A 22,416-nucleotide genomic window follows, 5' to 3' on the forward strand; every position below is an offset into this window, starting at 1 on the left:
CACCCCGTTAATGATCTCCCCTTTCTTCCCTCTCCTTACCCTTTTAATGCTCTCCCCTTCCTTCCCTCTCCCACCCCGTTAATGCTCTCCCCTTCCTTCCCTCTCCTCACCCCACTAATGCTCTCCCCTTCCTTCTCTCTCCTCACCCCTTTAATGCTCTCCCCTTCCTTCCCTGTCCCACCCCGTTAATGCTCTCCCCTTCCTTCCCTCTCCTCACCCCTTTAATGCTCTCCCCTTCCTTCCCTCTCCTCACCCCTTTAATGCTCTCCTCTTCCTTCCCTCTCCTCACCACTTTAATGCTCTCCTCTTCCTTCCCTCTCCTTACCCCGTTAATGCACTCCTTTCCCTCTCCCACCCTTCTAATGCTCTCCCCTTCCTTCCCTTTCCCATCCCTTTAATGCTCTCCCCTTCCTTCCCTCTCCTCACCCCTTTAATGCTCTCCCCTTCCTTCCCTCTCCTCACCCCGTTAATGCTCTCCCCTTCCATCCCTCTCCTTACCTTGTTAATGCTATCCCCTTCCTTCCCTCTCCCACCCCGTTAATGCTCTCCCCTTCCTTCCCTCTCCTCACCCCGTTAATGCTGTCCCCTTCCTTCCCTCTCCCACTCCGTTAATGCTCTCCCCTTCCTTCCCTCTCCCACCCCGTTAATGCTCTCCCCTTTCTTCCCTCTCCTTACCCTTTTAATGCTCTCCCCTTCCTTCCCTCTCCCACCCCGTTAATGCTCTCCCCTTCCTTCCCTCTCCTCACCCCACTAATGCTCTCCCCTTCCTTCTCTCTCCTCACCCCTTTAATGCTCTCCCCTTCCTTCCCTCTCCCACCCCGTTAATGCTCTCCCCTTCCTTCCCTCTCCTCACCCCTTTAATGCTCTCCCCTTCCTTCCCTCTCCTCACCCCTTTAATGCTCTCCCCTTCTCTCTCCTCACCACTTTAATGCTCTCCTCTTCCTTCCCTCTCCTTACCCCGTTAATGCACTCCCTTCCCTCTCCCACCCTTCTAATGCTCTCCCCTTCCTTCCCTTTCCCATCCCTTTAATGCTCTCCCCTTCCTTCCCTCTCCTCACCCCTTTAATGCTCTCCCCTTCCTTCCCTTTCAACATGTTAATGCTCTGCTCTTCCTTCCCTCTCCTGACCCTATTAATGCTCTCCCCTTCCTTCCCTCTCCTCGCCCCTTTAATGCTCTCCCCTTCGTTCCCTCTCCTTACCATGTTAATGCTCTCCTCTTCCTTCCCTCTCCTTACCCCTTTAATGCTCTCCCCTTCCTTCCCTCTCCCACCCCTTTAATGCTCTCCCCTTCCTTCCCTCTCCTCACCCCTTTCATGTTCTTCCCTTACTTCCCTCTGCTTGCCCTGTTAATGCTCCCCCTTCCTTCCCTCTCCCAACCCGTTAATGCTCTCCCCTTCGTTCCCTCTCCCACCCCGTTAATGCTCTCCCCTTCCTTCCCTCTCCCACCCGGTTAATGCTCTCCCCTTCCTTCTCTCTCCCACCCCTTTAATGCTCTCCCAGTCCTTCCCTCTCCCACCCCTTTAATGCTCTCCCATTCCTTCCCTCTCCTCACCCCTTTAATGCTCTCCCCTTCCTTCCCTCTCCTTACCCTTTTAATGCTCTCCCCTTCCTTCCCTCTCCCATCCCTTTAATGCTCTCCCCTTCCTTCCCTCTCCCACCCCGTTAATGATCTCCCCTTCCTTCCCTCTCCTCACCCCTTTAATGCTCTCCCCTTCTTTCCCTCTCTCACCCCGTTAATGCCCTCCCCTTCCTTCCCTCTCCTCACCCCTTTAATGTTCTCCCCTTCCTTCCCTCTCCTCGCCCCTTTAATGCTCTCCCCTTCCTTCCCTCTCCTTACCATGTTAATGCTCTCCTCTTCCTTCGCTCTCCTTACCCCATTAATGCTCTCCCCTTCCTTCCCTCTCCTCGCCCCTTTAATGCTCTCCCCTTCCTTCCCTCTCCTCACCCCTTTAATGCTCTCCCCTTCCTTCCCTCTCCTCACCCTGTTAATGCTCTCCCCTTCCTTTCCTCTCCCACCCCTTTAATGTTCTCCCCTTACTTCCCTCTCCTTACCCTGTTAATGCTCCCCCTTCCTTCCCTCTCCCAATCCGTTAATGCTCTCCCCTTCGTTCCCTCTCCAACCCCGTTAATGCTCTCCCCTTCGTTCCCTCTCCCACCCAGTTAATGCTCTCCCCTTCCTTCCCTCTCCCACCCCTTGGATGCTCTCCCCTTACTTCCCTCTCCTCGCCCCTTTAATGCTCTCCCCTTCCTTCCCTCTCCTCACCCCTTTAATGCTCTCCCCTTCCTTCCCTCTCCTTACCCTGTTAATGCTCTCCCCTTCCTTTCCTCTCCCACCCCTTTAATGTTCTCCCCTTACTTCCCTCTCCTTACCCTGTTAATGCTCCCCCTTCCTTCCCTCTCCCACCCCTTTGATGCTCTCCCCTTCCTTCCCTCTCCTCACCCCTTTAATGCTCTCCCCTTCCTTTCCTCTCCCACCTATTTAATGCTCTCCCCTTCCTTCCCTCTCCCACCCCTTTAATGCTCTACGCTTCCCTCTCCTCACCCCTTTAATGCTCTCCCATTCCTTCCCTCTCCTTACCCCGTTAATGCTCTCCCTTCCCTCTCCCACCCTTCTAATGCTCTCTCCTTCCTTCCCTCTCCTTACCCTGTTAATGCTCTCCCCTTCCTTCCCTCTCCTTACCCTTTTAATGCTCTCCCCTTCTTTCTCTCTCCCACCCCGTTAATGCTCTCCCCTTCCTTCCCTGTCATCACCCCTTTAATGGTCTCCCCTTCTTTCCCTCTCCCACCCCGTTAATGTTCTCCTCTTTCTTCCCTGTCCTCACCCCTTTAATGTCTCCCCTTCCTTCCCTCTCCCACCTCTTTAATGCTCTACCCTTCCATCCCTCTCCTCACCCCTTTAATTCTCTCCCTTTCCTTCCCTCTCCTCACCCCTTTAATGTTCTCCCCTTCTTTCCCTTTCCCACCCCGTTAATGCTCTCCCCTTCCTTCCCTCTCTTCACCCCTTTAATGCTCTCCCCTTCTTTCCCTCTCCCACCCCGTTAATGCTCTCCCCTTCCTTCCCTCTCCTCACCCCTTTAATGCTCTCCCCTTCCTTCACTCTCCTTACCCTGTTAATGCTCTCCCCTTCCTTCCCTCTCCTTACCCTGTTAATCCTCTCCTCTTCCTTCCCTCTCCTTACCCCTTTAATGCTCTCTCTTCCCTCTCCCACCCTTCTAATGCTCTCTCCTTCCTTCCCTCTCCTTACCCTGTTAATGCTCTCCTCTTCCTTCCCTCTCCTTACGCCGTTAATGCTCTCCCTTCCCTCTCCCACCCTTCTAATGCTCTCCCCTTCCTTCACTCTCCTTACCCTGTTAATGCTCTCCCCTTCCTTCCCTCTCCTTACCCTGTTAATGCTCTCCTCTTCCTTCCCTCTCCTGACCCCGTTAATGCTCTTCCTTCCCTCTCCCACCCTTTTAATTCTCTCCCCTTACTTCCCTCTCCCATCCCTTTAATGCTCTCCCCTTCCTTCCCTCTCCCGTCCCTTTAATGCTCTCCCCTTCCTTCCGTCTCCCACCCCTTTAATGCTCTCCCCTTCCTTCCCTCTCCCACCCCTTTAATGCTCTCCCCTTCCTTCCCTCTCCCACCCCGTTAATGCTCTCCCCTTCCTTCCCTCTCCTCACCCCGTTAATGCTCTCCCCTTCCATCCCTCTCCTTACCTTGTTAATGCTCTCCCCTTCCTTCCCTTTCCCATCCCTTTAATGCTCTCCCCTTCCTTCCCTCTCCTCACCCCTTTAATACTCTCCCCTTCCTTCCCTTTCAACATGTTAATGCTCTGCTCTTCCTTCCCTCTCCTGACCCTATTAATGCTCTCCCCTTCCTTCCCTCTCCTCGCCCCTTTAATGCTCTCCCCTTCGTTCCCTCTCCTTACCATGTTAATGCTCTCCTCTTCCTTCCCTCTCCTTACCCCTTTAATGCTCTCCCCTTCCTTCCCTCTCCCACCCCGTTAATGCTCTCCCCTTCCTTCCCTCTCCTCACCCCTTTCATGTTCTTCCCTTACTTCCCTCTGCTTGCCCTGTTAATGCTCCCCCTTCCTTCCCTCTCCCAACCCGTTAATGCTCTCCCCTTCGTTCCCTCTCTCACCCCGTTAATGCTCTCCCCTTCCTTCCCTCTCCCACCCGGTTAATGCTCTCCCCTTCCTTCTCTCTCCCACCCCTTTAATGCTCTCCCAGTCCTTCCCTCTCCCACCCCTTTAATGCTCTCCCATTCCTTCCCTCTCCTCACCCCTTTAATGCTCTCCCCTTCCTTCCCTCTCCTTACCCTTTTAATGCTCTCCCCTTCCTTCCCTCTCCCATCCCTTTAATGCTCTCCCCTTCCTTCCCTCTCCCACCCCGTTAACGATCTCCCCTTCCTTCCCTCTCCTCACCCCTTTAATGCTCTCCCCTTCTTTCCCTCTCTCACCCCGTTAATGCCCTCCCCTTCCTTCCCTCTCCTCACCCCTTTAATGTTCTCCCCTTCCTTCCCTCTCCTCGCCCCTTTAATGCTCTCCCCTTCCTTCCCTCTCCTTACCATGTTAATGCTCTCCTCTTCCTTCGCTCTCCTTACCCCATTAATGCTCTCCCCTTCCTTCCCTCTCCTCGCCCCTTTAATGCTCTCCCCTTCCTTCCCTCTCCTTACCATGTTAATGCTCTCCTCTTCCTTCGCTCTCCTTACCCCATTAATGCTCTCCCCTTCCTTCCCTCTCCTCGCCCCTTTAATGCTCTCCCCTTCCTTCCCTCTCCTCACCCCTTTAATGCTCTCCCCTTCCTTCCCTCTCCTCACCCTGTTAATGCTCTCCCCTTCCTTTCCTCTCCCACCCCTTTAATGTTCTCCCCTTACTTCCCTCTCCTTACCCTGTTAATGCTCCCCCTTCCTTCCCTCTCCCAATCCGTTAATGCTCTCCCCTTCGTTCCCTCTCCAACCCCGTTAATGCTCTCCCCTTCGTTCCCTCTCCCACCCAGTTAATGCTCTCCCCTTCCTTCCCTCTCCCACCCCTTTGATGCTCTCCCCTTCCTTCCCTCTCCTCGCCCCTTTAATGCTCTCCCCTTCCTTCCCTCTCCTCACCCCTTTAATGCTCTCCCCTTCCTTCCCTCTCCTTACCCTGTTAATGCTCTCCCCTTCCTTTCCTCTCCCACCCCTTTAATGCTCTCCCCTTACTTCCCTCTCCTTACCCTGTTAATGCTCCCCCTTCCTTCCCTCTCCCACCCCTTTGATGCTCTCCCCTTCCTTCCCTCTCCTCACCCCTTTAATGCTCTCCCCTTCCTTTCCTCTCCCACCTATTTAATGCTCTCCCCTTCCTTCCCTCTCCCACCCCTTTAATGCTCTACGCTTCCCTCTCCTCACCCCTTTAATGCTCTCCCATTCCTTCCCTCTCCTTACCCCGTTAATGCTCTCCCTTCCCTCTCCCACCCTTCTAATGCTCTCTCCTTCCTTCCCTCTCCTTACCCTGTTAATGCTCTCCCCTTCCTTCCCTCTCCTTACCCTTTTAATGCTCTCCCCTTCTTTCTCTCTCCCACCCCGTTAATGCTCTCCCCTTCCTTCCCTGTCATCACCCCTTTAATGGTCTCCCCTTCTTTCCCTCTCCCACCCCGTTAATGTTCTCCTCTTTCTTCCCTGTCCTCACCCCTTTAATGTCTCCCCTTCCTTCCCTCTCCCACCTCTTTAATGCTCTACCCTTCCATCCCTCTCCTCACCCCTTTAATTCTCTCCCTTTCCTTCCCTCTCCTCACCCCTTTAATGTTCTCCCCTTCTTTCCCTTTCCCACCCCGTTAATGCTCTCCCCTTCCTTCCCTCTCTTCACCCCTTTAATGCTCTCCCCTTCTTTCCCTCTCCCACCCCGTTAATGCTCTCCCCTTCCTTCCCTCTCCTCACCCCTTTAATGCTCTCCCCTTCCTTCACTCTCCTTACCCTGTTAATGCTCTCCCCTTCCTTCCCTCTCCTTACCCTGTTAATCCTCTCCTCTTCCTTCCCTCTCCTTACCCCTTTAATGCTCTCTCTTCCCTCTCCCACCCTTCTAATGCTCTCTCCTTCCTTCCCTCTCCTTACCCTGTTAATGCTCTCCTCTTCCTTCCCTCTCCTTACGCCGTTAATGCTCTCCCTTCCCTCTCCCACCCTTCTAATGCTCTCCACTTCCTTCACTCTCCTTACCCTGTTAATGCTCTCCCCTTCCTTCCCTCTCCTTACCCTGTTAATGCTCTCCTCTTCCTTCCCTCTCCTTACCCCGTTAATGCTCTCCCTTCCCTCTCCCACCCTTTTAATTCTCTCCCCTTACTTCCCTCTCCCATCCCTTTAATGCTCTCCCCTTCCTTCCCTCTCCCGTCCCTTTAATGCTCTCCCCTTCCTTCCGTCTCCCACCCCTTTAATGCTCTCCCCTTCCTTCCCTCTCCCACCCCTTTAATGCTCTCCCCTTCCTTCCCTCTCCCACCCCGTTAATGCTCTCCCCTTCCTTCCCTCTCCTCACCCCGTTAATGCTCTCCCCTTCCATCCCTCTCCTTACCTTGTTAATGCTCTCCCCTTCCTTCCCTTTCCCATCCCTTTAATGCTCTCCCCTTCCTTCCCTCTCCTCACCCCTTTAATGCTCTCCCCTTCCTTCCCTTTCAACATGTTAATGCTCTGCTCTTCCTTCCCTCTCCTGACCCTATTAATGCTCTCCCCTTCCTTCCCTCTCCTCGCCCCTTTAATGCTCTCCCCTTCGTTCCCTCTCCTTACCATGTTAATGCTCTCCTCTTCCTTCCCTCTCCTTACCCCTTTAATGCTCTCCCCTTCCTTCCCTCTCCCACCCCGTTAATGCTCTCCCCTTCCTTCCCTCTCCTCACCCCTTTCATGTTCTTCCCTTACTTCCCTCTGCTTGCCCTGTTAATGCTCCCCCTTCCTTCCCTCTCCCAACCCGTTAATGCTCTCCCCTTCGTTCCCTCTCCCACCCCGTTAATGCTCTCCCCTTCCTTCCCTCTCCCACCCGGTTAATGCTCTCCCCTTCCTTCTCTCTCCCACCCCTTTAATGCTCTCCCAGTCCTTCCCTCTCCCACCCCTTTAATGCTCTCCCATTCCTTCCCTCTCCTCACCCCTTTAATGCTCTCCCCTTCCTTCCCTCTCCTTACCCTTTTAATGCTCTCCCCTTCCTTCCCTCTCCCATCCCTTTAATGCTCTCCCCTTCCTTCCCTCTCCCACCCCGTTAATGATCTCCCCTTCCTTCCCTCTCCTCACCCCTTTAATGCTCTCCCCTTCTTTCCCTCTCTCACCCCGTTAATGCCCTCCCCTTCCTTCCCTCTCCTCACCCCTTTAATGTTCTCCCCTTCCTTCCCTCTCCTCGCCCCTTTAATGCTCTCCCCTTCCTTCCCTCTCCTTACCATGTTAATGCTCTCCTCTTCCTTCGCTCTCCTTACCCCATTAATGCTCTCCCCTTCCTTCCCTCTCCTCGCCCCTTTAATGCTCTCCCCTTCCTTCCCTCTCCTCACCCCTTTAATGCTCTCCCCTTCCTTCCCTCTCCTCACCCTGTTAATGCTCTCCCCTTCCTTTCCTCTCCCACCCCTTTAATGTTCTCCCCTTACTTCCCTCTCCTTACCCTGTTAATGCTCCTCCTTCCTTCCCTCTCCCAATCCGTTAATGCTCTCCCCTTCGTTCCCTCTCCAACCCCGTTAATGCTCTCCCCTTCGTTCCCTCTCCCACCCAGTTAATGCTCTCCCCTTCCTTCCCTCTCCCACCCCTTTGATGCTCTCCCCTTCCTTCCCTCTCCTCGCCCCTTTAATGCTCTCCCCTTCCTTCCCTCTCCTCACCCCTTTAATGCTCTCCCCTTCCTTCCCTCTCCTTACCCTGTTAATGCTCTCCCCTTCCTTTCCTCTCCCACCCCTTTAATGCTCTCCCCTTACTTCCCTCTCCTTACCCTGTTAATGCTCCCCCTTCCTTCCCTCTCCCACCCCTTTGATGCTCTCCCCTTCCTTCCCTCTCCTCACCCCTTTAATGCTCTCCCCTTCCTTTCCTCTCCCACCTATTTAATGCTCTCCCCTTCCTTCCCTCTCCCACCCCTTTAATGCTCTACGCTTCCCTCTCCTCACCCCTTTAATGCTCTCCCATTCCTTCCCTCTCCTTACCCCGTTAATGCTCTCCCTTCCCTCTCCCACCCTTCTAATGCTCTCTCCTTCCTTCCCTCTCCTTACCCTGTTAATGCTCTCCCCTTCCTTCCCTCTCCTTACCCTTTTAATGCTCTCCCCTTCTTTCTCTCTCCCACCCCGTTAATGCTCTCCCCTTCCTTCCCTGTCATCACCCCTTTAATGGTCTCCCCTTCTTTCCCTCTCCCACCCCGTTAATGTTCTCCTCTTTCTTCCCTGTCCTCACCCCTTTAATGTCTCCCCTTCCTTCCCTCTCCCACCTCTTTAATGCTCTACCCTTCCATCCCTCTCCTCACCCCTTTAATTCTCTCCCTTTCCTTCCCTCTCCTCACCCCTTTAATGTTCTCCCCTTCTTTCCCTTTCCCACCCCGTTAATGCTCTCCCCTTCCTTCCCTCTCTTCACCCCTTTAATGCTCTCCCCTTCTTTCCCTCTCCCACCCCGTTAATGCTCTCCCCTTCCTTCCCTCTCCTCACCCCTTTAATGCTCTCCCCTTCCTTCACTCTCCTTACCCTGTTAATGCTCTCCCCTTCCTTCCCTCTCCTTACCCTGTTAATCCTCTCCTCTTCCTTCCCTCTCCTTACCCCTTTAATGCTCTCTCTTCCCTCTCCCACCCTTCTAATGCTCTCTCCTTCCTTCCCTCTCCTTACCCTGTTAATGCTCTCCTCTTCCTTCCCTCTCCTTACGCCGTTAATGCTCTCCCTTCCCTCTCCCACCCTTCTAATGCTCTCCCCTTCCTTCACTCTCCTTACCCTGTTAATGCTCTCCCCTTCCTTCCCTCTCCTTACCCTGTTAATGCTCTCCTCTTCCTTCCCTCTCCTTACCCCGTTAATGCTCTCCCTTCCCTCTCCCACCCTTTTAATTCTCTCCCCTTACTTCCCTCTCCCATCCCTTTAATGCTCTCCCCTTCCTTCCCTCTCCCGTCCCTTTAATGCTCTCCCCTTCCTTCCGTCTCCCACCCCTTTAATGCTCTCCCCTTCCTTCCCTCTCCCACCCCTTTAATGCTCTCCCCTTCCTTCCCTCTCCCACCCCGTTAATGCTCTCCCCTTCCTTCCCTCTCCTCACCCCGTTAATGCTCTCCCCTTCCATCCCTCTCCGTACCTTGTTAATGCTCTCCCCTTCCTTCCCTCTCCCACCCCGTTAATGCTCTCCCCTTCCTTCCCTCTCCTCACCTCTTTAATGTTGTCCCATTCCTTCCCTCTCCTTACCCTGTTAATGCTCTCTCCTTCCTTCCCCCTTCTTACCCGGTTAATGCTCTCCCCTTCCTCCCCCTCCCACCCCGTTAATGCTCTCACCTTCCTTCCCTCTCCCACCCCGTTAATGCTGTCCCCTTCCTTCCCTCTCCCACTCCGTTAATGCTCTCCCCTTCCTTCCCTCTCCCACCCCGTTAATGCTCTCCCCTTTCTTCCCTCTCCTTACCCTTTTAATGCTCTCCCCTTCCTTCCCTCTTCCACCCCGTTAATGCTCTCCCCTTCCTTCCCTCTCCTCACCCCATTAATGCTCTCCCCTTCCTTCCCTCTCCCACCCCTTTAATGCTCTCCCCTTCCTTCCCTCTCCCACCCCGTTAATGCTCTCCCCTTCCTTCCCTCTCCTCACCCCTTTAATGCTCTCCCCTTCCTTCCCTCTCCTCACCCCTTTAATGCTCTCCCCTTCCTTCCCTCTCCTCCTCCCTTTCTTCCCTCTCCTTGCCCCGTTAATGCTCTCCCCTTCCTCCCCTCTCCTTACCCCGTTAATACTCTCCCATTCCTTCCCTCTCCCACCCCGTTAATGCTCTCCCATTCCTTCGCTGTCCCACACATTTAATGCTCTCCCCTTCCTTCCATCTCCTCACCCATTTAATGCTCTCCCCTTCCTTCCCTCTACTCACATCTTTAATGCTCTCCCCTTACTTCCCTCTCATTACCCTGTTAATGCTCTCCCCTTCCTTCCCTCTCCCGTCCCTTTAATGCTCTCCCCTTCCTTCCCTCTCCTCACCCCGTTAATGCTCTCCCCTTCCTTCCCTCTCCTCACCCCTGTTAATGCTCTCCCCTTCCTTCCCTCTCCTTACCCTTTTAATGCTCTCCCCTTCCTTCCCTCTCCTCACCCCTTTGATACTCTCCCCTTACTTTCCTCTCCCACCCCTTTAATGCTCTCCCCTTCCTTCCCTCTCCCACCCCTTTAATGCTCTCCCCTTCCTTCCCTCTCCCACCCTGTTAATGCTCTCCCCTTCCTTCCCTCTCCCACCCCTTTAATGCTCTCCCCTTCCTTCCCTCTCCCATCCTGTTAATGCTCTCCCCTTCTTTCCCTCTCCCACCGCTTTAATGCTCTCCCCTTCCTTCCCTCTCCTCACCCCTTTGATACTCTCCCCTTACTTTCCTCTCCCACCCCTTTAATGCTCTCCCCTTCCTTCCCTCTCCCACCCCTTTAATGCTCTCCCCTTCCTTCCCTCTCCCACCCCTTTAATGCTCTCCCCTTCCTTCCCTCTCCCATCCCTTTATTGCTCTCTCATTCCTTCCCTCTCCCATCCCTTTAATGCTCTCTCCTTCCTTCCCTCTCCCATCCCTTTAATGATCTCTCCTTCCTTCCCTCTCCCATCCCTTTAATACTCTCCCCTTCCTTCCTTCTCCCACCCCTTTAATTCTCTCCCCTTCCTTCCCTCTCCCATCCCTTTAATTCTCTCCCCTTCCTTCCCTCTCCCATCCCTTTAATGATCTCTCCTTCCTTCCCTCTCCCATCCCTTTAATGCTCTCCCCTTCTTTCCCTCTCCCACCCCTTTAATGCTCTCCCCTTCCTTCCCTCTCCTCACCCCTTTGATACTCTCCCCTTACTTTCCTCTCCCACCCCTTTAATGCTCTCCCCTTCCTTCCCTCTCCCACCCCTTTAATGCTCTCCCCTTCCTTCCCTCTCCCACCCCGTTAATGCTCTCCCCTTCCTTCCCTCTCCCACCCCTTTAATGCTCTCCCCTTCCTTCCCTCTCCCATCCTGTTAATGCTCTCCCCTTCTTTCCCTCTCCCACCCCTTTAATGCTCTCCCCTTCCTTCCCTCTCCTCACCCCTTTGATACTCTCCCCTTACTTTCCTCTCCCACCCCTTTAATGCTCTCCCCTTCCTTCCCTCTCCCACCCCTTTAATGCTCTCCCCTTCCTTCCCTCTCCCACCCCTTTAATGCTCTCCCCTTCCTTCCCTCTCCCATCCCTTTATTGCTCTCTCATTCCTTCCCTCTCCCATCCCTTTAATGCTCTCTCCTTCCTTCCCTCTCCCATCCCTTTAATGATCTCTCCTTCCTTCCCTCTCCCATCCCTTTAATACTCTCCCCTTCCTTCCTTCTCCCACCCCTTTAATTCTCTTCCCTTCCTTCCCTCTCCCATCCCTTTAATTCTCTCCCCTTCCTTCCCTCTCCCATCCCTTTAATGATCTCTCCTTCCTTCCCTCTCCCATCCCTTTAATACTCTCCCCTTCCTTCCCTCTCCCACCCCTTTAATTCTCTTCCCTTCCTTCCCTCTCCCATCCCTTTAATTCTCTCCCCTTCCTTCCCTCTCCTCACCCCTTTAATGATCTCTCCTTCCTTCCCTCTCCCACCCCTTTAATGCTCTCCCCTTCCTTCCCTCTCCCGTCCCGTTAATGCTCTCCCCTTCCTTCCCTCTCCCACCCCTTTAATGCTCTCCCCTTCCTTCCCTCTCCCACCCCGTTAATGCTCTCCCCTTCCTTCCCTCTCCTCACCCCGTTAATGCTCTCCCCTTCCTTCCCTCTCCTTACCTTGTTAATGCTCTCCCCTTCCTTCCCTCTCCCACCCCTTTAATGCTCTACCCTTCCCTCTCCTCACCCCTTTAATGCTCTCCCCTTCCTTCCCTTTCCTCACCCCTTTAATGCTCTCCCCTTCCTTCCCTCTTCTTACCCTTTTAATGCTCTCCCCTTCCTTCCCTCTCCCATCCCTTTAATGCTCTCCCCTTCTTTCCCTCTCCCACCCCTTTAATGCTCTCCCCTTCCTTCCCTCTCCCACCCCTTTAATGCTCTCCCCTTCCTTCCCTCTCCCATCCCTTTAATGCTCTCTCCTTCCTTCCCTCTCCCATTCCTTTAATGCTCTCTCCTTCCTTCCCTCTCCCATCCCTTTAATGATCTCTCCTTTCTTCCCTCTCCCATCCCTTTAATACTCTCCCCTTCCTTCCCTCTCCCACCCCTTTAATTCTCTTCCCTTCCTTCCCTCTCCCATCCCTTTAATTCTCTCCCCTTCCTTCCCTCTCCCATCCCTTTAATGCTCTCTCCTTCCTTCCCTCTCCCATCCCTTTAATGATCTCTCCTTCCTTCCCTCTCCTCTCCCCCTTTCCCACCCCACCCCTTGTCCTCTCTCCCTCCCTCCGCCATCAGTATTTCCGTACCGGATCCCGGTCCCTCGGGCGGACTGGCAATTGTGGATTTTTCGATCCGGACTAAGAATACGTGAACGTTCCTCTCATCCCTCTCACCACCGGTTCCAACCTGGTCTCCCAGCTCCTTCGCCGCCTTCCTGAAGCTTCAGCACGGCGCCATCTCTCATCCAATCCAAACCTGCTACCGAGGTGTCAATACGCCCGCCCATGACAACACAATCAACCAATAGGAACCCGCTTTTCGTGGAACGGACCAAACAGGAAGTCACAATTCCTTCAGCGAGCTCGACTGCGCCCTTGACTCCCGTGCTCTGCCTCGTGAGGCCGGCGCGTTTGACAGACAGTCGCCTTGACAACCGGACACACGCGCCACCAGTGCAAAGCTCCGGGTGCAGGCGTGCAGTGCAACGTGAGCCGGCTGTAGGCGCGATGCATCGGTACGTGCAGAGCACGCTGACGGGCGGTGTCAACTGAAACCCTGTGGACAGGTAAACTCGGCTGATGTTGCAAAAGTTCCCACCGGCAACATAAAACATGAAATCTCTATATGAACAAGAAAGAAAACAATTGAACCTAAAATCGATGCAAGCTGATTATGTAATTCACATCACCTCCCTCCTTACTTTTCTCTCATGGTGCTCTCCTCTCAGATTCCTTCTTCTCCAGCTCTCTACCTTTCCCACCCACCTGGTTTCACCTATCACCTCCCCCCGCGCCTCTTTATTCTGGCGTTTTACCCCTTCCTTTCCAGTACCGATGAAGGGCCTCTGACCGAAACGTCGACTGTTTATTCCACTCCATAGATGCTATCTGACCTGCTGAGTTCCTCTGGCATATTCATTACGCGGCTCTGGATATGCAACATTTACGGAATTTCTTGTGTTTGTGTAGCTCCAGAGCATAAAGTTAGCACATATTGCGCAATGATAATCACTATCATGTGTATGCTTTCAGCAAGATTCTATGTAATAATTAGACTACATCTTCTACATCTTGTGTTTTTAATCCTTCCTGCAGCAGATTACGATTTGTCTTTCAAACCTGTTGTTCTTTTTGTACCTGTATTAAAGCTTCAGGCTCCTTTAAGAGGATCCTGATGTGTATGTGCTGTTGATTGGGGGTGAACATTTAGCTTCCCTGCTCTGTTTTGTATTTCTGCATAGAGTGTAGACAGAATTTAGTAACTGGTCTGAAAGATGGCATCTCTGACGGTTCAACATTCCCTCAACCCTGCACTGGGAACACAGCCTAGAGTTTACTGTTGGGCCATCCAGATATGCCATTGTATTTATAATCTTCTGGCTAAGTGGCAACAATGCTGCCCAATGGAGCATTTGTTTTGTCTAAACTGACAGAATCGTAGATGCCAAAACAAGGCAAGGTCTATCCACAGCCTCCTCTACTGTAAAGACGAAGCCGCACTCAGCTTGGAGGAACAACACCTTATATTCCGTCTGGGTAGCCTCCAACCTGATGGCATGAACATTGACTTCTCTAACTTCCGCTAATGCCCCACCTCCCCCTCGTACCCCATCCGTTATTTATTTATATACACACATTCTTTCTCTCTCTCTCCTTTTTCTCCCTCTGTCCCTCTGACTATACCCCTTGCCCATCCTCTGGGTTTTCCCCCTTCCCCCTTTTCCTTCTCCCTGGGCCTCCTGTCCCATGATCCTCTCATATCCCTTTTGCCAATCACCTGTCCAGCTCTTGGCTCCATCCCTCCCCTCCTGTCTTCTCCTATCATTTTGGATCTCCCCCTCCCCCTCCCAGTTTCAAATCTCTTACTCGCTCTTCTTTCAGTTAGTCCTGACGAAGGGTCTCGGCCCGAAACGTCGACTGTACCTCTTCCTAGATATGCTGCCTGGCCTGCTGCGTTCACCAGCAACTTTGATGTGTGTTGCAAGGGCTAAGAGAGGCCTTAGCACACTGGAGGGCTGGAGCCATTTGGCATTTCAAGATAAGATAAGGATGCAAATAAAGGATTAGGGTGACCCCTACTTTACTAGTCCTGTTCTTAATTGGCCTTTAATATAGATTCTGTTGGCTATTAACACCTGTATGTACTGTGATTGATTCGGATTTGAATACCCACAAAGTTATTGATTGATTCATCAATATCTGTATCCAACTAGTCAATTTCTGTATAAAAATGGCATTGACGAAGGGTCTCGGCCTGAAACGTCGACTGCGCCTCTTCCTATAGATGCTGCTTGGCCTGCTGTGTTCACCAGCAACTTTGATGTATGTTGCTTAAAAATGGCATTTCTTTGTTTTAACTTTAGAACAGTTTCTTGACAGGGCCAGCACTGTTCTCCTTGTGCACAAGTCAATAAAGTGAGACTGAGGAATAAATTTGAGTTTTCAGAGCCCAGTTACTCAGTGACTGTAGAATCTTCCTGCTTTCCCTAGTACTACACTTGCCAGTGGAGATAGTATAAGCTGATACAATAGTGCTGTTTAGATAGAAACATTTTGCAGCCAGAGGAGATTCAATTTCGATGCTCGTACAACTGACCCAGGTGCAAGGTTGCACTGCTCTGGGCGCCAAACTGATTGGAAGAACTTGAGAGCTGCTTTGGGCTGGGCAATGAAATCCAGGCCCAGAGTCAGTCGCCGGACGGCGAAATTTGGGCCTGGAGCTAATTGCTTGGGAGTGAAATCTGGGCCAGGAGCAAGTTGTTGGGCGGCATGGTCTAGGCCTGGAGCCTTTCACAGCAGTGGTGCCTAGGTCTTAGTATGAGGTACAATATGCTGGTTAGACAATTTAAACGCCGGCCCAGATTGGAGGCAAGAGCCAATTTCACTTGCCCTCTGCAATGTTTTCTTGTCTCTCCAGGGCACGGAGCCTTTTGCTGTCCCATTGTGGGGACGAGAGCCGATTTCATTTGTTCTTTATGATGTTCATCTCCATGGCACTGGGGCTATGAAGACTGCCCTGGCTACTGTGCTTCGTGCCCGCTAATATGATGAACTTTGGACCTGCTCTGGGCTGCACCAGGATTTGGATCTGAGGACTCCATTTTGATTTGCTTCAATTGTTTGCATGACTTGTATTTTGCACATTGAGTGTTGGTCTTTTATTTTTATTTTTATTTTCTTCTTATTGGTTTTTTTCAGGTTTCTTATTTTGTGGCTACCTGTGAGCAAACAAATCAAGGTTGTATAATTCATATATTTTGATAATAAATGTACTTGAATCTTGAACCACAAACAGACAGGGAATGGAGGGATATGGACCAAGTGCAGGTAGATAGGATTAGTTAGATTGGCACTGGGGTGAATACAGACAGTGGGACATTCCTGTACTGTACTGCCATATACAGACAATGACCACTTTGAGGTTCACCTGTACACCAATCATGTTGATGGGCAGAAGAGCATCTGAAGTGGTTGGGCTGCAGCAGGAGCAGACCATGACCTTATATTCAGTGGACACTTTGAGTGTATGATTGAATAAAATAATTCTTAATCTTTCACTGAACACACAGCCAAACTGTACATTGTCTTGATGGAAAGGAGAGGGAAGAAAGCAAGGGAGCCGTTCAGGCTGCCTGCGGGGCACTCCCGCATTCTACACCCACAACTGGGAGAGGGCACTCAGATTGTGGGCCTGAGAGCATCTTGACCCTGGGAGAAATGTTTGAACTTCTGCTCTTGTTTTTATCCCAGTAATATCAAGTCTAAAATTCCATTCTTAAAAGCAGATAAGAAATAATTAGCCCAAGAGAAAACAACAATATTATGTAAATAACACAAGTTTTAATTATCCAGAGTAATAAGCATTGGTACACTTTAACCTCTAATTTCTTTTTCAGTAAAAATAATATTTCACAATATTCTATAATAAGCTTGTATCTGGGTCTAGAATCAAAAGACCTGTTTTGCACGGACACGGCATTTTGTGTGTATAAGCACTTCTTAGCCAGTTCAACAGACTCTGTATGAATCCAAGCGGTACTAACCCTCAAATTTCTACAGATGTACCATGGAGAGCATTCTAACTGGCTGCATCACAGTCTGGTGTGGAGGCGCCGCTGCACAGGATTGGAAAAAGCTGCAGAAAGTTGTAAACTCAGCCAGCTCCATCATGGGTATGGCCTCCCAGCATCCAGAACACCTTCAAAAGGTGGTATCCATCATAAAGGACCCCTGTCACCCGGGACGTGCCCTCTTCTCATTGCTAGCATCAAGGAGGAGGTACAGGAGCCTGAAGACACACTCTCAACATTTCAGAAGCAGCTTGTTCCCCTCCATCATCAGATGGACAATGGGCCCATGAACACCTCCTGAGAATTTTTCCCTCTCTTTGCACTACTTATTTGATTTTTTTCAAGATATATTTGTTGTAATTTATCGTTTTTATTTTCTGTTCTGCAATATACTGCCTGCTGCAAAACAGCACATTTCACAACATATGCCGTGATATTAAACCTGATTCGGGTCAGTGAACTGAATATCACAGCTAAACTGCGTCCTGCTCCGTACACGATATTTAAAATCGAGTCCCCTAGCCAATGAACTAAATACCACAGCCGTACTGCGTCCTGCTCCATACACTATGTATATAAAAAATCAAATCCCCAGTTGACTCTAGTTAAGTTAACCAGTGGACAACTAATATCTATAGAACTGCACCCCTGTTAAAAGAGGGACTAGGTCTACCGGGTAATGTTAGTTGCTAGGGAGAGCTTTTTAATTATTAATAAGATGTCTTAATTCCAACCAAGCAAGGCTGTCAAAATAAAGTAAATGTCAATTTTGTGTGTGAACATCATCACTAGTATTGAAACAGAAAATGGCAGAAAGACTCAACAGGCCAGATAGCATCTGTGAAGACAGAAACAGAATTAAAATTTCAGGCTGATTTCTGATTTTGCTTCAAATTTCCAGCATGTCAGGATGTCCTTTTAGAACAGGGATGAGGAGGAAATTCTTTTGCCAGAGAATGGTGGATCTGTGGAATTCACTTCCAGAGCCATCTCTGGAGGCCAAGTCATTGAGTATATTAAAGCAGAGGCTGATACATAATTAGTGAGGGGGTCAAAAGTAACAGAGAGAAGGCATGAGAATGGGACTGAGAGGGATCAAAGGGCAAAGCAGAATCGATGGGCTGAAAGGCCTAGTTCTGCTCCTATATCTTATTTTATGTGCAGTTTAATGATTTGCAGTCACAAGGTTTCTTGTGTGAGATGTGTGTGGTGGGTCTAAAGGGTTAAAAGGGGAATCAAGTCTTCCCCCTCTGGTACATTTTGCAGTGTCTTGCCTTTTTGTCTAAACAGGATAAGCAACTGACTATTCCACAACAGACAAGAGAGACTGCAGATGCTGGAATCTGGAGCAACAAGTAACATGTTGGAGCTCATTTTGGGCCACAAGTTTCAAGCTGAAACATTGATGATTACTTTCCCCTAACAGTAGTTGCTCAAGTCTCGAGTTTCTCCAGCATATTGTTTGCAACTCAATATTATATAGGTAGGCATGGCCCTGATTTCCAGTCAGATCCCATAACTCACATTGGTTCAGTTTTTATTTCTCACGTTTTCAAAATTCCTCAACCTAGAGGCCATCAAGTCAATGACAGCTGTCACAGCAAATCCCCTCAGCCCCATTCCCCATTCTATTACCCTGTCTCTCACATGCTGATCAATTCCTTCACCATCCACCTACACTAGGGGTAACTTACAGCAGAGAATTAACTAGTCAAACTGCATATCTTTGGGATATGGAAGGAAACCAGAAAACCAGGGAGTGGTGGTTGCATGGAACACACTGCTGGGGTTGGTGGTAGAGGCAGATACGTTAGGGGCATTTAAGAAACTGTTAGATAGTCACATGAATGATAGAAAAATGGAGGGCTATGTGTGAGGGAAGAGTTAAACTTATTTCAGAATAGGTTAAAAGATTGGCACAACATTGTGGGCCAACAGGCCTGTACTGAACTGTAAAGTTCTATAAACACAAGGAATTCTGCAGATGCTTGAAATCCAGAGCAACATAACACAAAATGCTGGAGGAATGTAGCAGGTCAGGCAGCATCTGTGGAAATGAATAAATTGTTGACATTTCAGGCCAAGATACTTCATCAGGGTGGGAAAGGAAGGGGGTAGATGCCAAAATAAAAAGGTGGTGGGGGGAGGGAAAGGAGGCTGGCTAGAAGGTGATAGGTGAAGCCAGGTCAGTGGGAAAGGCAAAGGACTGGAAAAGAAGGAATCTGATAGGAGAGGAGAGTGGACCATGGGAGAAAGAGAAGAAGGAGGCTATGTTTTATTCACAGGGAGAAAATGCAAACTTCACATAGACAGCACTGGAGGTCATTAACTGCTGCTCCACTGTGCAATCCCTACTTTAAGAAATTTTAAAATTAACCCTAAGTTGCTTCTAATGAGGTCCAATACTGAGCCAGATTAGGAGGTTGGTTAAAGAGTAGGTTTTAACAATGAGGGAGAGGCAGAGTAGGTTAGTTATGGAGTTCCAGTTCAAAACTCCTACATCACTAACAAATGCACTTCCCCTATCCTTCCTTACAATATCACCTTCCTTGCAGTGTCTCTATAAAGTTCCACAGGTTTACAGCACTTGTACTTCAAGATGTGTGATGGATTGTAATAAGTACATTTGCCATATTTGCTGCCAGAGATTTTTTCCGGATGGAGATGACTAATACGAGCGGGCATAATTTTAAAGTGATTGGGAGGTGGGTTGGAAACTTAAGAGGGAGTTTTTTTTCGTGTGTGTTTTTTTTTACACAGACTGGTGGTAGAGGGGGATCCATCAGGAACGTTTAAAAGACTCTTAGATATGCACATTGATGAAAGTAAAATGGAGGGAAGGGTTAGATTGATCTTTGAGTAGTTTAAAAGGTTGCCACAACATTGTGGGCCGAAGGGCCTGCAACATATGTTCTGTATTCATTAATCCGGCCATCCTTTCTCACTCTTTCTCTGTGTATCAGCTACTGCTCAACCATCACCCATCTGCTTGATAACATTCTGAGATCCTGGTTAAATAGCAATTTGATTTTCACCCTCCTTTTTAAATTCTGCCATGGTCCCTGATCTCATTTTTAATCTTCATCTTGTACACCTTTATCAAGTCGGCTCAGCTGCCCATCTTCCTCCAATGTTCTGGTTAATACTGTTAGTCTTGTATCCTGTTGTCTCGTTATGTGATTTGGCCTCAAACCTTGTTTAGAAACAGTCCTGTAAAATGCTTTGTGATATCATGTCCTCTTCAATGCAGGTTATTGTTGCATTCCAATCTAGACCTAGATCTGAATGTATGATTCCTATCTCTGTGCCATGGTTTGAACAGGAATGAGATACGGTCAGTAAAGTAAGATCAAACATTGCCGCACAAGTACACGCAGGACTGGATTCAGTCTACATAAACATAAAACAGCAAATCTGATGGGTACAGATGTAGAACTATGTCCATTAGTTAGAGAATTCCTTCATGCTAGTTAGAGCAGGAAACAAAGACTGTATGGATGGCAGGTGTTACACTGTTTTGCAGAATCAAACAACAGCAGGGATCACTACACACCAGCCTGGATTAGGTGTTTGGAATGATAAGACTAGACTGTCTCCTGGCTCCTCACATTTCTCATATTTTCTTATAACACAGGAGGAGACCTAGAATGCTAACCCTGTCTCTCCACTTACATTTCCTTCTGGATCTTTGGCCCATCTAGAGAATGCTGGTTTCTCACAACAATCCAATTTCTTTACAGCCCATTCCCTCACATATGCCCACCAACCTGCATCTTGGTTCTCCTGCCACCCATCTGCAATATACAGTAGCCAGTGAACCACTGTCCCACCATACGTCATCTTCCCCCAGTATTACTCAAGATTTTAGGGTGGCACGGTGGCTTAGTGCAATTCCCACTGCTGTTTATAAGGAGATTGTACGCTCTCCCCATGATCCCATGGATTCCTGCCAGTTCTCCATTTTACCCCCAAACATATGGGTTAATTAGTCACATGGGTGCAATTGGGTAGCACAGGCTGTTACCCTTAATTAAAAAATGATTAATAGAGACCCATAGAGCCGTATAGTATGGAAACAGGCCCTTCAGTCTATCCAATCTATGCCAACAAGAAGCCCCCATTTCCACTCATACTATTCTCTCCATATTCCAATCAACTCCTTCCAGATTCTACCACTGACCTACACACTAGAGACATTTTACAGTGGCCAATTAACCTAACAACCTACGCCTTTGGGATGTGGGAAGAAACTAGAGCACCTGGGGGAAATCTGTGTAGATACAGAGATTTTCCAGCTAGTGCCCGGGGTCAGGATCAAACCCAGGTCAGCTGCGCTATGAAAAAACAGCTCTATCAGATACGCCATTGTGCCTCCACTATTTGGCAAAAGGTAATTGCCCTGTGCTGTTCAAGATGCATCATTGTCTGTAAAAACCATGCTGAGCAGTCTACAAAGGAGAAGTCATCTTCACTGTTTAATTGGAATTAAAACTGATAGGAATTTAAAAACAGACTCAGACACAAACTTCTTCAAATGCAGCACTCGAATGTTTGACTGTAATTTAAATATAAGGAATGCTGCCTGTGAACTCAACAGCACACATGCATTGTTGATAGCAACTCTCTCCAATGAAGAGATACTCTCAGTTTGGCAGAAGGAAGTAGTTCTGGGATGAGTTGAAAGTTGTCAAAGGGACCTGTCCTTACTGTCCACTTCTCTGCCACCAGCCCCTCCCACCTTCTCAGTGAAGGGGCTCCTGTTCATCAAATATAGTCACATCAGAAAGGACAAGGTTTAATCCCCTTCCTTTCTCTGTCGTAGCAGCACAAGGAATCTGTCACCAATTGTTCATTAATGCTGAGACTTCTTCTCAACATCTCTCCATGGCTCAGACAATAATCGCAGTCCCCCTGGGCCCAGGGGCCACTGTCATCCTCTTCTCCTCAGGCTGTCTGGGGCTGTTTCTTCCTCATGATGGGGCATCTGAAAGGAAGAGAGAGGAGAGAATGTGTAAGGAAGGTAAAACTTGTTCTATGCCTTCCAGACTCTGGAGTCATACAGAAGCCCAAACTGGAGAAAGCTTCCACCAATGTTCTAATCCAATGTTTTTACCTTATCTATGATGAATGAAGATCTATTGAACTCAGTCTGACACCTTCATTTTTATAAATTCTCATTTATAGGATGTATCCTATAGTGAGCCAAGTCTAGGACCAGAGGGTACAGCCTCAGAATAGAACAGGGGTTCCCAACCTGGAGTCCACAGACCCCTTGCTTAATGGAACTGGTCCATGGCATAAAAAAGGTTAGGAACTCCTGGAATAGAAGGACATCCCATTAAAACAGAGATGAGGAGGAATTTCTTTAGCAGAGGATGGTGAATCTGTGGAATTAATTGCTATAGAGGACTGTGGAGGCCTAGTCAATGGGTATATTTAAAACAGAGGTTATTAGGCTTTTGATTAGTAAGGGCATCAAAGGTTATGGGGAGAAGGCAGGGGAATGGAATTGAGGGGGATAATAAATCAGCCATGATGGAATGCCAGAGCAGATTCGATGGGCTGAATGGCCTAATTCTGCTCCTATGTCTTGTGGCCGCATTTGTCCCTCAGCACTCCATCTGGGTGTTTCCGATTACAACCAGGAGGAGGTAAGTTGGCCCATCTATGCTGACTCCTAGTACAGTGATGCCATTTCGACCTTGCAGATACAAGTGACTGCAGATGCTGCAACGTGGTGCAAGAAAAAAAGAGCTGTTGGAGGAATTCAGTGGCTCAGGCAGCATATGTGGATGGAAAGCTGGTCAGGACTCTGCAGGAAATATCAATCATCTTTCTGTCTCCATAGTTGCTGCCTGATGCACTGAGTCCCTCTAAGTTTGTTTTTTCTGTCCCATTGGGACCCTTCCCCCTCTTATTTCCATGTAAGACCTTATCCTCTCAATGTCAAACAATTCCACT

At 49.6% G+C, this 22,416-nt stretch overlaps 2 protein-coding genes and 1 long non-coding RNA gene across 4 annotated transcripts in view; 1 reads left to right on the forward strand and 2 right to left on the reverse strand.

The window, feature by feature from the left end:
* The window catches only part of LOC134352867 (CLOCK-interacting pacemaker-like), a 109,249-nt gene extending 96,600 nt beyond the window's left edge, over positions 1 to 12,649 (reverse strand). Inside the window, exon 1 of the mRNA XM_063060407.1 lies at positions 12,473 to 12,649. The gene's annotated coding sequence lies outside the window, so the exon portion shown is untranslated. The remainder of the gene's footprint in view (positions 1 to 12,472) is intronic.
* A 184-nt stretch (positions 12,650 to 12,833) lies between these two features.
* LOC134352868 (uncharacterized) lies at positions 12,834 to 16,553 on the forward strand. The gene is made up of 3 exons (XR_010019487.1): positions 12,834 to 12,951; positions 15,584 to 15,623; positions 16,445 to 16,553. It is a non-coding gene; the product is annotated as an uncharacterized LOC134352868 (long non-coding RNA).
* The window catches only part of LOC134352866 (protein FosB-like), a 144,684-nt gene continuing 138,509 nt past the window's right edge, over positions 16,242 to 22,416 (reverse strand). For both annotated transcript variants that reach the window (XM_063060405.1, XM_063060402.1), the window contains one exon: positions 16,242 to 21,439. In XM_063060405.1, the coding sequence (XP_062916475.1) occupies positions 21,400 to 21,439 (40 nt within the window). In that variant the 3' untranslated portion in view covers positions 16,242 to 21,399. The remainder of the gene's footprint in view (positions 21,440 to 22,416) is intronic.

Source organism: Mobula hypostoma, chromosome 10 (assembly GCF_963921235.1).
Source record: "Mobula hypostoma chromosome 10, sMobHyp1.1, whole genome shotgun sequence".
NCBI lineage: Eukaryota > Metazoa > Chordata > Chondrichthyes > Myliobatiformes > Myliobatidae > Mobula > Mobula hypostoma.